We start from the raw sequence: 13,980 nt of genomic DNA on the forward strand, positions 1-13,980 counted from the left end.
TCACTGTATCAGTGACTTTTAATTTTCTGTGTGAAAACTCTATCCACCTAGAGAGTTGGCTGTTTGAGGTCCAGGTACATTAAATGTCATTCTCTTGGTCACAGAGTTGAAGTGTGAAAGGCAGGATTTGAATTCTTGTCTCCCTGATTCCAAGACCAGCCCTCTGCCAACTATTCCTACTGCCTCTCTATATCTACATGAGAAAAATTAAAAAGAGATTTATTTTCAAAATGTTACTGGGCACGTACAATTAAGGTAAAACTATGGGTTTTTTTCCTTCTTACCTGAATTTGTTCCTTCATTCAAATGACAAATACAAGTTTCACTGTAGCAGTATGAATATTCATGAAGCTTTTTCTTAAGAGAGAAATCTAAATTCTTTCCTAAAATAGCTTGCATTCAAATGATTTCTCAATTTACATAATGTTGCATTTTGAAGGAAGTGGTGAGAACAGTGTAGTTTTTCTTACATTTGAAAAAGTTTCTTTTAAAATACACATATACAGTAATTGAAATTTGTTTTTTGGAAGGTTTGTTTTTCTGATTCCCCAAGTCCATATACATAACAAAATATTTTCAAAACATTATAATTATATGATTTATACTTAGATTGAAAGGGTGGAAAGCCTTAAATGATTTGTTTTATAAGTATTTTGATTTATTCAATAACAGTTATTATTATTTATATAGTACATACTGTATGCTAACACTGTGCTAAGTGCTTTGCAATTCTCATTTGATCCTCACAACAACCCTGCAGGATAGGAGCTATTATTACCCCTATTTTGAAGAAGAGGAAACTGAAGCTGAAGAGGTAAGTGACTTGTCAGCCCAGGGTCACACAGCTAATAAATGTCTGAGGCCACATTTGAATTCAGGTCTTCCCGATTCTAGGGCCAGCACACTATCCACTGTGCCACCTAGATGCCCTATTTGAGACCTGCCAAAATTCAAATTTCCTTTTTCTTTGGCAAAAAAAAGCAAAAACAAAGCAAAAAAAAAATTAGGAATGAGTGGCATCTGATTACCAAGGGAATATTCTCATACATTCCTAGGTTTAGGATATTATGAGTTGTATTAGTTAATGAGTACCTAGATACTCAAGTATAAAAGAAAGTATACATATATGTGTGTATATGCAGATTGTGTGTATATATAGATTTACATATATGTATATATACACATACATGCATGTACACACACACACAAATAACCAGATGCCACAGAGGTAGCAAACAGCTGTGTACAATGTATATATAAATATGACTTTCATGATACAAGCCTCTTTTTATACATGTAATTTAAATTCATGGTAACGTTTTGCATCATTATTTTTTTTTAAATAGGGAATGATTAATATGACACTTGATATGGTGGCAGACACAGAATCACAGAGCTGGAAGAGAACTTTAAAAATGGTCTCATTTTGGAGTTCTTAACTTTTTTGGGTCATGGACCCTTTTGGTGGTCTGGTGCAGCCTATGGATTCTTACTCACAATGATATTTTTAAATGCACAAAATAATATACATAGGAATATAAAGGAAATAAGGGATTAGTGAAAATAAAGATGTGATTCTTTTTCCCATCTAAGTTCAGACACTCCCTGAATCTAGCCACAAAAAAGGTCTGTGGATGTCATGCTAACAACCCTTGGTCTAATCTAACACCTTCATCATATAGGTGAGGAACCTCAGAATGAGAAGTTTATATGACTTGTTCAAGGCCACACAGCTAATTAGGGGTAGAACAGGGCTCTTCCAAATTCAGATAACTTTCTATTACACATAGATCATAGATTTAGCATCAGAAGGGGCTTTAAGAAGTCACCCAGACTACGTCCTCCATTATACAGATGAGGAAATGATGCAATGGCTGATTATCTAAAGCCAGCCAATGAGGGAAAGAGCTGTGATTTAAGCTTTGGTCCTGCACCTCTGTATCCTGAGCGTTTCCACAATACTTCCAATGATCAATGTCACTCAAATGCTTCCCCCACGTGTTAGGAATAAACTCAGATGTTATGTCATGTTACTTTATCCAGATGACCTGTATATCTGCATGTTCATACACACTTACTATAAACACATACTCTAACGGTTTTAGAATGGGGGATTTCAGTCATGTGGGTACATCTGCAGTGAAGCTAATCCCAACCCATCTATGTTCTTTAGGCTATTTTGTAAATTGTAGTCTGGAAGAGGCAGTTAGGTGGTGTGGTCAATAGAGTGTCGGGTTTGGAGTTGATAAAGTAGCAGGCCTAGAGTCAGAAAGACCTGGGTTAAAATCCAGCCTCAGAGACTTACTAGCTGTGTGACCTTGGACAAGTCACTTGACCTTTGGCTGCCTCACTTTCCTCAACTGTAAAATGGGGCCAATAATAGCACCTACCTCCCAAGGTGGTTGTGAGAATCAAATAAGATAATAATTGTAAAGGGCTAAGCGCAGCACCTGGCACATAGTAGGTATTATATAATAATAATAGCTAGCTGCTATTATTATTTTTGATATGACATTATCACCTGGTATCCTATTTGCTAGTATATACACACATATGAATCCAGACTAATGATAAAAGAAAGGGCCCTTTCAAATTAGAATTAGATTCAAAACTACACTCAAAAACGGAATTTAAAGTATTGTTTACCCAGAGTCAGAAAATGAAAGAATGAGTAAAAATACCTATAGCCCATTATGCATGCAGTCCACGGAGTTAAGTTCATCCATTCAAGCTATGAACATCATTGGAGATGTCAACAGCATGGGATGCTTCAACATTCCCATTTCTACCCCCATCCTTTTCCATCATTACAGACATTTCAAAAGGGCACATGTGTGAAAAGACATGCCCTTCTCACCCCCAAATAGTAAGAAAAAAATATCACTTGCCACTCATTTCCAGAAAGTATCTTGCATTCATTAGCATGCGGCCTTGAGGTTTCAGCTCTAACTGGTTGAGAGAAAGAAAGAAAAATCAGACAGTAAGAGGAGAACCCTAGGCTAAGCATTTTAGAGTTCTCTGGCAGTAAAGGTTATTGTAGTGACTGACGATTCTGTATGGAAGACTTTTCAATTCTCTATGTTCTTTCTCCCTATTAATTATTGCCATCAGAAGTAGCAATGGCCTGAAAGGCAGCCCTCCCACTTAGAACAACTCAAAATTCATGGCTCATTTTTGGAAGTCAAAATCTAAAAGGAAGGGGTAAGTGGAAAGTATACCTGGTTTTTAAGAGAGATTCACAGTGGCTTCTTTGTCCTGACTCAGATTTTTTTGTACTTTTTAAAATTTTTATTTGATGAGTACTAACAGGTCAGAAAATTCCCCACCCCTGAGTTAGATCCTGGTCATAATGGAAGGATTACAAGAGAACAGGTAAAGGGCACAGGCTTTAGTTTTTAATTTTTAGGAAAAAGGGAAGGGCATAAGGACAGATACATTCTGATTTTATAAGTAGGTATACTCAACTTTCTTCACCAAGCTTGGCCAGTCCAGACAAAGAGTATTAAATAGGCAAAGGAAAGTGATTCATCAAAGAATCGGAAGAGTCTCCTTGACAAAGGACCAGGTAATCCAGTAGGGAACATTTTTGCTTTTTAGGTAGAACTGTCATTTTTATTATATTGGCTCAGCCTACCTATGAGCAATTAATATTTTTCCAGTAGTTTAGATCTGACTTTTTTTCTCTCTTTTTTATTTTTTAGTTTATATCATCCATTTCCACAAGATTTTGAGTTACAAATTTTCTCCCCAATGTTCCCTACCCACCACCCCAAAACAGCATTCCCACTGAATATTCCCTCCCCCAATCTGCTCTCTCCCATATCTTCTCCTATTCCCCCTTCAACTTTCCAGTAGGGCACGGTGGATCTCTATGCCCCACTGCCTCAGTAGGGAACATTTTAAACTGGATTGGTCCAGGAAGTGATGAAAAAATTCCCCATAAAAAATGATGCAATGACCCAGCATACATATTACTTCTAAGGAAAATGCAGGAAAACATTAAGTCAGTTCAACAAACACTTATTGGCACATAGAGAAATATATTTTGCATGACTTCACATATATAATTGATATATTGCTTGTCTTCTCGATGAGTAGGAGAAAGACAGATGAGTTCAAAATGTGAAAAAAAAGAATGCTAAAAATAAATAAATAATTAAAAATTCAAAACACATTTATTAAGCATCTACTACGTGCAAATTATGTCAGACAATGGAGATAACACAAAAGCAAAAAATGAAACAGTTCCCACCTTCCTGGAGTTTGTATCCTATGTTGGGACACAACACAAGCAAAGACAAGTAAATAGTCAATAAACATTCATTAAATGCTTCCTGTGTGGCAGGCACTATGCTAAGAGTTGCGGATGTAAAGACAGGCAAAAGACAGTCCTTCTCAAGGCATTCACGGTCCAGTGGCACTAGAAGGCAGACTGGTGAAGGAAGAGAACATTAACCACCAGGGAGGTCAAGAAAGGCTCAAGCAGAAGAAATACAACCAGGGAGCTAAGACAGAAATGAGGCAGAATGGCAGAGGGCCTATTCAGACAGCGCTGGGAGATGAAATACCACGTTCCAGGAAGAGCCAGCATTCTAGTTTGTTTATAAGAGTATGAGAAGTGGGGAAATAAGAAATAACACTAGAAAAATAGTTGGAAGGCAGATGACAGAGGTCTTTAAATGCTCCAGGGATGAGGAACCTGTGGCTTTGAGGCCACATAGGACTTTGTAGGTCCTCAAGTGCGGCCCTTTGACTGAATCCAAATTTGATTCAGGGCCACATTTGAAGACCTAGAGGGCCACATGTGGCCTTGAGGCCGAAGGTTCCCCACCCGTGTAGCTAGGCAGAATACTTATGATTTATGAGAGAGGTAAGAAGGAGTCATTGAAAATCCCCGAATACAGTCATATCCATGCTTAAGGAAGATTATTTGGTCAAAGCAAAGATTAAGGGAACCAGATTGTTTGTATTCTAATTAATATTAACTAATTAATATTATTATTCTAATAATACAGATAACACATGAATTTTTTTTTTAATTGAAGGTCTTGGTTCATGATCACAGTTAAGAGTTGTTGGAATAAAGAAAGTGTGAGGGCAAATCTCTTCTCAGAATATGAAAATACACTAGCCTAGACTGTTAAGAAAGTTAAAAATGTAAAAGAATAAGTGTCTATATATCAATGATGTAGAAACACACTCTTTAGACTTGGTTAGCAGGTGTATTATTGTTGTTGTGGAGTTATTTCAGTTGTGTCCGACTCTCTGTGACCCCATTTGGGGTTTTCTTGGCAAAGATACTGCAGGGGTTTGCCATTTCCTTCTCTAGCTCATTTTACAGATGAGGAAACTTGGGCAAACAGGGTTAAGTGACTTTAAGTGTACATGTTGTTTTCACATAATGCCCAAGGCTGGATTTTGAATTCAGGTATTCCTGATTCCAGGGCAGGCACTCTACCCACTGTGCCACCTAGTTATTCTTATAAGGTGTAGACTGACAGAAAACAAAACAAAATAAAACAAAAACACATACCAAAAGGGAAAGGAATAACATGCACCTAGTGGATGCTCAATAAATGTCTTCTAATTACAAATGAAGCTTCTGATTATGAGCTTCATATCAAAATAAAAAAAATGAAAACAGTATTCTTTGAACATTTATGATTTATGAGGGGGTTTAAATAAGCAGTTATTGCTGGAATACCAATGCATTATTGGGGGAGAAGTGGGAGAGGGACACTGGTTTTGCCTCCCTCTCCAACCACCCGCCTTCTCCAAATGAGAGGAGAACAGAAGGAAAGCCAGAAGGAATTACACACAATCAGGGAGGCTTTGAAAGTTACACATTGAATTTATGATGTACTTGAAGAGCAAAATCTACATGATAAAAATTCATAGTTTTATGTATAATCCTCCTTTCCTTCTGTTCTACAGTGTATATGGAAATGCTCATTGTATTAGGTATTCGTTAAGTTCAGAATAAAAAATTTAAAAAAGAAAAACATGGCTTATATGTTAATGCATTATATATGATGAATCAATTTTTGTTACTACATAAAAGGTAATTTTTGGTACAAAAGGTCAGATAACTAGTAAAGATACTGGGTCTGATGCTTTGAACAGAAGAACCAGTTGAAGGCTTATAGGTGAATGACAAGCTTGAGAAAAGTAAACACAAACACAAATTTAAGATTCCAAGAAAAGCAAAGAGAAAATAGCAAAAAAAAAATTCGTCTTAAAAAAGTAATTTTCACTATTACAGAGAGATGACATCAGTAAATCATGGGTATTTTTTTTAAAGAGTCTGCTATGGCAGACTGTGCTAGGCACTGGGGTGCACAAAACAAATATCAAACAGCTTTCCTCAGGAAGCTTATATTCTATTAGAGAAAACAACATGTACACATAGAAGTATCTACAAATCATATACAAAGTAAATACAAGGTAATGGGTTATGGGGGAGGAGTGAGGTACTAGTAATTTGGGGGATCACAAAAGGCCTCAAGTAGGAGGTAGTGTTTGAGCTGATCTTTGAAAGAATCTAGGAATTCTAGGCTGAGGTGAGGAGCATAGTCTGTACAAAGATATGGGGATGGAGGTGGAATGTCCCTAGGTAGACCTGTTTGGCTGAACCATAGAGTGTATGAAGGGGAATGATGTATAATAAATACGACTGGAAATTTAAGCTGGAGTCAGATTGTGAAAGGCTTTAAATGCTATAGGAGTTTGTATGTAATTCTAGAGGTAAGAGGGAACCACTGAGTTTAAACAATACTAGTTTTTTTTAATTGCCATGCAGAACAAAGTTGAAAAAGATCACAGACCATGTAATTAGTTACATAAAGATCTGAACACAACAAGGCATACAATTAGTAAATTCCCAAAGAATAATATAAATCATCAACAAAGACAGAGTTAGGAAGCAAGTAGAATTCATTTTTAGAGCTTTCATGTTTCCCAGCTTTTCCTTCCTAAGTCCTCAATGCACAGAAGTCAACATAGTCTCTGTTTGGTCACTGCCTTCCCCCTCAGTTCTGTATTTGCTGCTGTCATGTTTACTTTTATCCTCTGACCTCAGTTCAGTCCTGATTCCCTCCCTCTTCTCCTTAGGCTCTACCTGTCTCTGCCTCCCATGATGATAACTGGATAATGTAACAAACTTATCACCTTAACGTGATGATAAAAGAATACCCTCTCTCCAGTTCCTATGCCCAATGTGCAGAAAAAAGAAAGACTTTTTTGGAAACAATAAAGAAAGATTATTTAGTGTATTATAGCAATGAGTAGACATTAAGTTAAGACATATAAACCAGTATAGATAAGACATGTGTAAAACATCTGGCAAAAATTGAGTACCATCAATTCAGTCATTTTCAGTTGTACTGAACTCTTGGTGACCCCATTTGGGGTTCTTGGCAAGGATACTGGAGTGTTTTTGCCATTTCCTTCTACAGCTCATTTTGTATATGTGGAAACCGAGGCAAACAGAATTAAGTGACTTGCCCAGGGTGACACAGCTAGGAGGCTAGATTTAAACTCAGAAAGATGAGTCTTTCTGACTCAGGCCTGGCATTCTGTCTGCTGCGACAGCTAAGTGCTCCTGCTAAATTGAGCGTACACACATATAATATTTTATGGATTAGAGGTTAAAATTTAAGTCCATTCCAAAACAAATGCTCTTCTCTCTTAAAAGTTGACAGTTCCTCAACTTAATTCTCAAATACAAAATTCTTTTAAAATTTCTGAGCCCCTAAACTTCATTATTATTCATGCTCCACTCACCCTTTAAAAAACTTTTGTGGCATATGAGACCAATGCGAAATCTCAATCTATGTTTCCAAATAGCTGCTGGACAAACACTGGAGGTTAACTGAAATAATTGCAGCATCACGGAACAAATGGCAGAATGGTTAATTAGCAGTAGACATAGAGATTAATTAAAAGTGAACTTAAAAAACTACCTTCTTTTTCCACCCTTTATTTCTCTACTTCACTTCTCTGTGCTATAGTCCTATCTCCACCCCTTTAAGAAGGGTGTCCTAAGGGCCCCAAACAAAAAAAAAAATAACCCAAAAGTTCCAGCTAGATAATATGCATGATTGGGGAACTGGTGGTAGCTCTTTCTAAACCAGCTTCATGGGCTAATAGATTCAGAGCTGAAAGGGTAGCACACATCTTGTAGAGTCCCTACTTTTACAGATGAGTAAATTGAGGACCAGAGAAGGGAGACAACATCTTCAAGGTCACACAGGTGAGAAGTGACAGGCAGAACTGGAACTCAGATACTTTGGCTCTAAATCCAAGATCTTTCCAGAACAAAATCTCTGGAACACTTCTTTCATTTTGACCATAATCAAACCCCCAGTATGTTCTTCAAATGCAGCTGATACACATCACATTTCCAAGCTTTCATATTTTCTTATTCTATATCATACCTCTTATCCTTACTTCATATTTATCGCTAAGAAATCACATCTAAAATACACTTGCGTGAAAATTTCAGAGAAGTGCTTCCGCCTTCTTACCTTTAGGTAAGACAATAGACATTTTTTATCTCAATGCCAGTAATGACAATTGTAGTGTCACCAATATGAAAATTTAACATTACTCTTAATGCTGGTGCCTTTCCCCTGCTGATTAATTCAAGTTCTCATTCTCTCTCTCTCATTTATGAGTATGTATTTTCAGGTTGTCCTCCCTAACAGACCAAACTCCCTGAAAATGGGAACTGTCTTTTGTTTGTCTTTGTATGCCGAGTACTTAATATACAGTAGGCACTTAATAAATGCTTGATTGACTGACTTTACATACATAATACTTATTTACCCAGATTTCTGTCTTTCCATTGTTTTTCTTGCATCTCTCTGCCAATGAGTAGAGTTCTATGGTTGTTTCAGATATTAGGTCGATGTTTTTCCCCTTCACTATGATTTGCATCACTCTCCCCTTATTGATGTGAGCATCGAAGGTGCTATCCCAGGGTGGGTACATGGTAGGCTTCTTCTGGACATAGATTTGCCCATTTTCTATGAAAAGAAAGACATTTATACATTATTCTCGTAAACTAAATTAGTATAACATCCGGTTAAATTAAACAAGGATTCACCGAGGGCCGGAATCATGTTCAACACAATCTGAAAGATAAGAGTCTCTAACCTTGGGAAACATCAAATCAGAGAGCCATAGGGCAGCATGTATTCAAGTACTAAATTGACAGCAAAGCAATTCATCTGAATAATCAATTTGGATAATTCTGGTCATAAAAATCTTGAAATCTACTTTTCTTCCTGTTATATGGATTGGATCTCCTTTCCTGTATGCAGGATTATCAGTGAATTGCTTTCCTTTTGGCATGAAGACCTGGGCTGAACTAATGTTATATCTATTGGAAAAGTAATTACCATTCTACCTATGACTTGATTTGTGACTTAGAATATATTACACCGAAGCTTTTTTAGTTTCGGTTTTCTGATGCGTAAAAGGGAGACCGTGTGGCTGACCCAGCTCACTGACAACTGAGGAAGAATGACTCATCGAAAAAGATTATGTATCCATTTGAAAGACACAACAGCATGTTTTTGAGCTCATCATAAGCACTCTTTTATTGTGGCTTTTAAAAAATCTTTTACAATGAGGAAATCGCAAACCATTCCACAATATGTGTTGACTATACCATCTCAGGGCAACATCATTTAAACTTCTGTAGTATTCTTTCCTTGGATAAGAAGATTTCTTTGCACAACTGCCACCCAACCTTTGCACAACACTTTAGGATGGTAGAAGAAGTGGGTGAAATTAGTAGAGAAAGGACTATGGGATTACTTTCGAGAAGGAGGTCCAAATCTAGGGAACATTTCATTTATCAAGTGTTACCCTGGGTGATATATTGTATTAAAGAATACATCTCAGGTGGGATTAGCTATCTAAAAGTATCCTTCTTAGGGAACATGTCCTATAATACAATTTTTTTTTAAGCAATTGGGGTTAAGTAACTTGCTCAAGGTTACACGGCCAGTTATTTCTGGGTGTGGTGCTAAGTATCTGAGCCCAGATTTGATCCCCAGGTCATCCCGACACTGGAGCCAGTGCTCTTACTCGCTGAGCCACCTGGCCACCCCTATAATACAATTTTTATCAATTTTTTTGAATTAAAAAAATGTTGAATTCCAAATTCTTACAATATAAAGATAGATTACTCACAATATTGCATTGTTTGCAAATATCTTTCATCTATCCTGGATATTCTCCAGTGCCACCTCCTTCACTGAGGAAGGAGAAAATTAAATCAATATGTAAATGATGATTCTGAGTCAACATGGCAATCGTTCAGGGATCTCTGATTTCATTATGTGGATAGTGTAGTTTTTCCACTAGGGTAAACAGCAATTCCTCAAAGTCTTGATGAGCATTCTCCATAAATCTGTCACCTTATGGACAATCTTCTGGTGACAAATCTACCTGAACTTATATATGCTGGTCCTTGTATAAAAGGCAGTCTGTCAGCTAGGGAGCGTGGAGATAGCCTGGAGCTAGCCTGGAGCCCGAAAAGCCTGAATTCAAATTCAGCCTTAGACATTTACTAGCTGGGTGGTCCTAGGCAAGTTACTTAACTTTTGTCTCAGTTTCTTCAACTGTAAAATGGGGATAATAATAGTACCAGTCTTGTGAAGACCAAATGAAATAATAATTGTAAAGTACTTAGCAAAGTGCCCAGTATATTGTAGGAACTTAATAAATGCTTGTTCACTTCTCTTTCTGCCTCCTATACTCAAAGCCTTTTCAGCTCGTCCTACCAGGAGGCCCTAGTCGTCCAGAATTTGTCCTCTGCTTTTGTTGTTTAGTCATATCCAACTCTTTGTGACCCTATTTGGGCTTTCTTGACAAAGAGACTGGAGTTGTTTGCCATTTCCTCCTCTAGCTCATTTTACAGATGAGGAAACTGAGTCAAATGGGGTTAAGTGACTTGCCCAGGGTCACACAGCTAATAAGTGACTAAGGTCAAATCTGATTTCAGGGCCTCCTGACTCCAGGCCCACTGTGCCACCTCGCTGCCCATATAACCTTTAAGAATCTAGAGCTTTATATCAAGATGAGGCACTGGAATAGATTAGTGGAAATTTCTCACTTAAAGCAAATAAAAATGACAAATCAAATCCTTCAAAGGAACTGATAAAGTCAAAGATAAAAATCCTCCTTGAGGGGACAGATTCAGGGCCTAAAAACAAACTAGTTGATCTAAACTTCTAGAGGGTAGGAGCCAAGTATCCTGCACAACAACTCAATTTGATATTTATTATTCTGAGAATATTTGACAAATATTTATTTATTCTGAGAATGCAGAGACAAAATCTAAACAATTCCTGACTTCAAGAAGCTTACATTCTTCTTGGGGAAAACAACACACAATTTCATAGAAAATCTCGAATACATACAAAGGAATTTCCCAAAGGAAACAAGTCACTAGCAACTGAGAAAATGAGGTTAGGTCTTCTATGGTATGTGAGCTAAGCTTTGAAGGAAGCCAGGAGTACTGAGAGGAAAAGGGGCCAAGGAAGTGCCTTCCTAGATACGAGGGACAGTGTGTGCACAAAGTCACAGCAGATAGAATGTCATGAATGGTAACAGTATTTGGGCCACTGTTCAGCACATAGAATTTGTGAGAGACATGCACAGAAAGGGCTTATGGACTGGAGGAGGACAGTGCCTTACACTAGTTCAAGAAATAACTGGTGAGTGAGATCACAGATTTGGAGCTAGAAGGGACTTAAGAGGCCATTAAGGCAAATTCTCCCATCTTACAGATGAGGAAACCAAGACCCATAGAGATGAAGGGACTTACCTCAGTTATGGAGCCAATTAAGTGTCTGAGGTGGGACGTGAACTTAAGTTTTCCTGCCTCTAAGTCCATTTTGCCATCTACTCACCATTGAGCCTTTCCAATGTGGAGTATGCACCAGTTTCAGTAAAAATGGAAACTATAATCTATGGGATTTATTCTAATTCTGCTAACACACAGAGGCCCCTCCTCACCCCACTCCCTCTTTCTACTTGAGTTTTGACACCGATGGATTAGGTGACCTCTGGAGGCCTTTTCCAGTTTTAAGTCTATTTTACCTTCTAGTTTCTTCTCTGTTTCTCCTCAAACCATCAGAACAACACCAACAAAAATACTTCAAAGCAGAGTTTTATACTCATTCATTTTCTAAAAATATATAAGACCAACCTGATATTAGCTGTTACCAGAAAGCTTTGCCATTTTTTTGCAAGCCTCATACCCTTAAAGCCTAAATACCAGCTTGACCTCCACTGTCCTATCCTTTCTTGGGAGTCATTGGTTAGCTTCTTCCCTGCCAGGGCCTGACCTATCACGGAAAATATGGTCCCATGGTCTGATATGTCTTGAGGCCAGTGAGTACTACTTTAATCTCAGTACAATCTTGTAGTAGATCTTGAAAAAAAAGGCCTTCAACAATTTCACAGGTTAACCTTTCAGAAAAGCAAAGTTTCCTTTTTTTTTTTTTCTAACAAGGTCCCTTGATTCATACCACTGATTAGACCAAGTTCAAACACTCAGCCAAAAAGAAATTCCCCCCAGGAGGCAAATGTCAGTGAAACCTGTGGTTATAAAGGGAACTAAATCCAGGAGGCCCATTAGGTCAAAAGCTGATTTGCAAAAGGCAGGCATTTTCCATTTCAAAGACTTCAGCGACATCTGCAAGGTTTTCATTTGGGGGGAGATAAATGCTCACTTCTGGGGTAGCTAGGTGGCTGTATCAAACACCAGGCCAGAAGAAAACTCAGTGGCCAGCAACCCATTTCCTTCAGTTTGGATGGGCTGAGGGTGACTGCTACAATGCCATCCTCCATGAAGCAGGCAACTTTTAATTTTGAAGAATATGAGAAAACAAAGTCTTTCTAGAATTTGCACCTAGGGAATCCTGTCTAGGACATATTTAGCTAGAGTTTCTCAAATGCAAAGCTTAGAGTAGCACCACATTAGCTCTCAGTCTGAAGAGTAATGAATTTGGAATTAGAAGATGGGAATTCAAATTCTGTTTCTGCCACTTACTACCTGGGTGATTTTAGGCAAATCTCTTAATCTCAGAAAGCCTCAGTTTCCCCATCTATAAAATGAGAGGGTCAGACTAGATGACCTTTAAGGCTCCTTCACATTCTAAATTTGTGATTCTAAAATCGTGATTTTGTGGAATCACGAAAGATTTATTATAGGCTGACACCAGTGAGTTCTTGGCAGCGTAACCTCCCCAAATCCATGCCTGCTGATGTAAAAACAGTATAACACTGGAAGCAAGTTAATCTGCAAAGGGCTAAGGCTTAAAGTTCATGGAATATTGTATTAGAAAGAACCTTAGGGATCTTAGATTTTAAAAACCCTAATTTTATAAATGAAGACTCTGAAGTGCAGATTCTCCCTGACTTGCCTCAGCTCACAAAAGGTGAGGGGCTGAAATTTAAACCCAGGTCTGCCTCAGACTCCAAACTCTAAGCTCTTTCCACTATGGCAAGCTGCTTCCCTTTTCTGGCTCAAAACCCCACAAGATTTAGGTTGTAATGAGGGTAGCAGAGACCTAACAGGAATGCAGACTGATAGATGTGACGGTGAAGAGAATTCAGGTTTCATACACCTGACCAGATGGCATTCTGTAAAACTATATTATCCAGTTAGAATGGAGGTTTCTTGGGAACAGAATTTGTTTCCTTGTCTGTACTTGGATCACCTGCACTTGGTACAGTTCTTGGCATTCAGTAGGCACTTAATGAATATTTCTTGATTGATTGTGCCCAGAAAAGGAATGTTAAATCATAGTTACATTTTATACACGCACACATGCATGCGTGCATACACACACACACTTTTTTTTTTGCTTTCTGGAGGGGGGAAGGTAGAGCAATTGGGGTTAAGTGACTTGCCCAAGATCACACGGCTAGTAAGTGTTAAGTGTCTGAGGATGGATTTGA

General features: G+C 37.9%; 1 protein-coding gene across 1 annotated transcript in view; it reads right to left on the reverse strand.

Moving 5' to 3' along the window:
* Positions 1-13,980, reverse strand: part of LOC138175813 (protein kinase C theta type) — a 198,860-nt gene that overhangs the window by 118,014 nt on the left and 66,866 nt on the right. Inside the window, exons 3-4 of the mRNA XM_069106315.1 lie at positions 8,827-9,026; positions 2,889-2,949 (exon numbers count right to left, since the gene is read on the reverse strand). Coding sequence (XP_068962416.1) covers positions 2,889-2,949; positions 8,827-9,026 — 261 coding nt within the window. The remainder of the gene's footprint in view (positions 1-2,888; positions 2,950-8,826; positions 9,027-13,980) is intronic.

Source organism: Petaurus breviceps, unplaced genomic scaffold, assembly GCF_028583685.1.
Source record: "Petaurus breviceps papuanus isolate PSGF00001 unplaced genomic scaffold, PetGlider_PUasm1.0 79, whole genome shotgun sequence".
In the NCBI taxonomy this organism is placed as follows: Eukaryota; Metazoa; Chordata; class Mammalia; order Diprotodontia; family Petauridae; genus Petaurus; species Petaurus breviceps.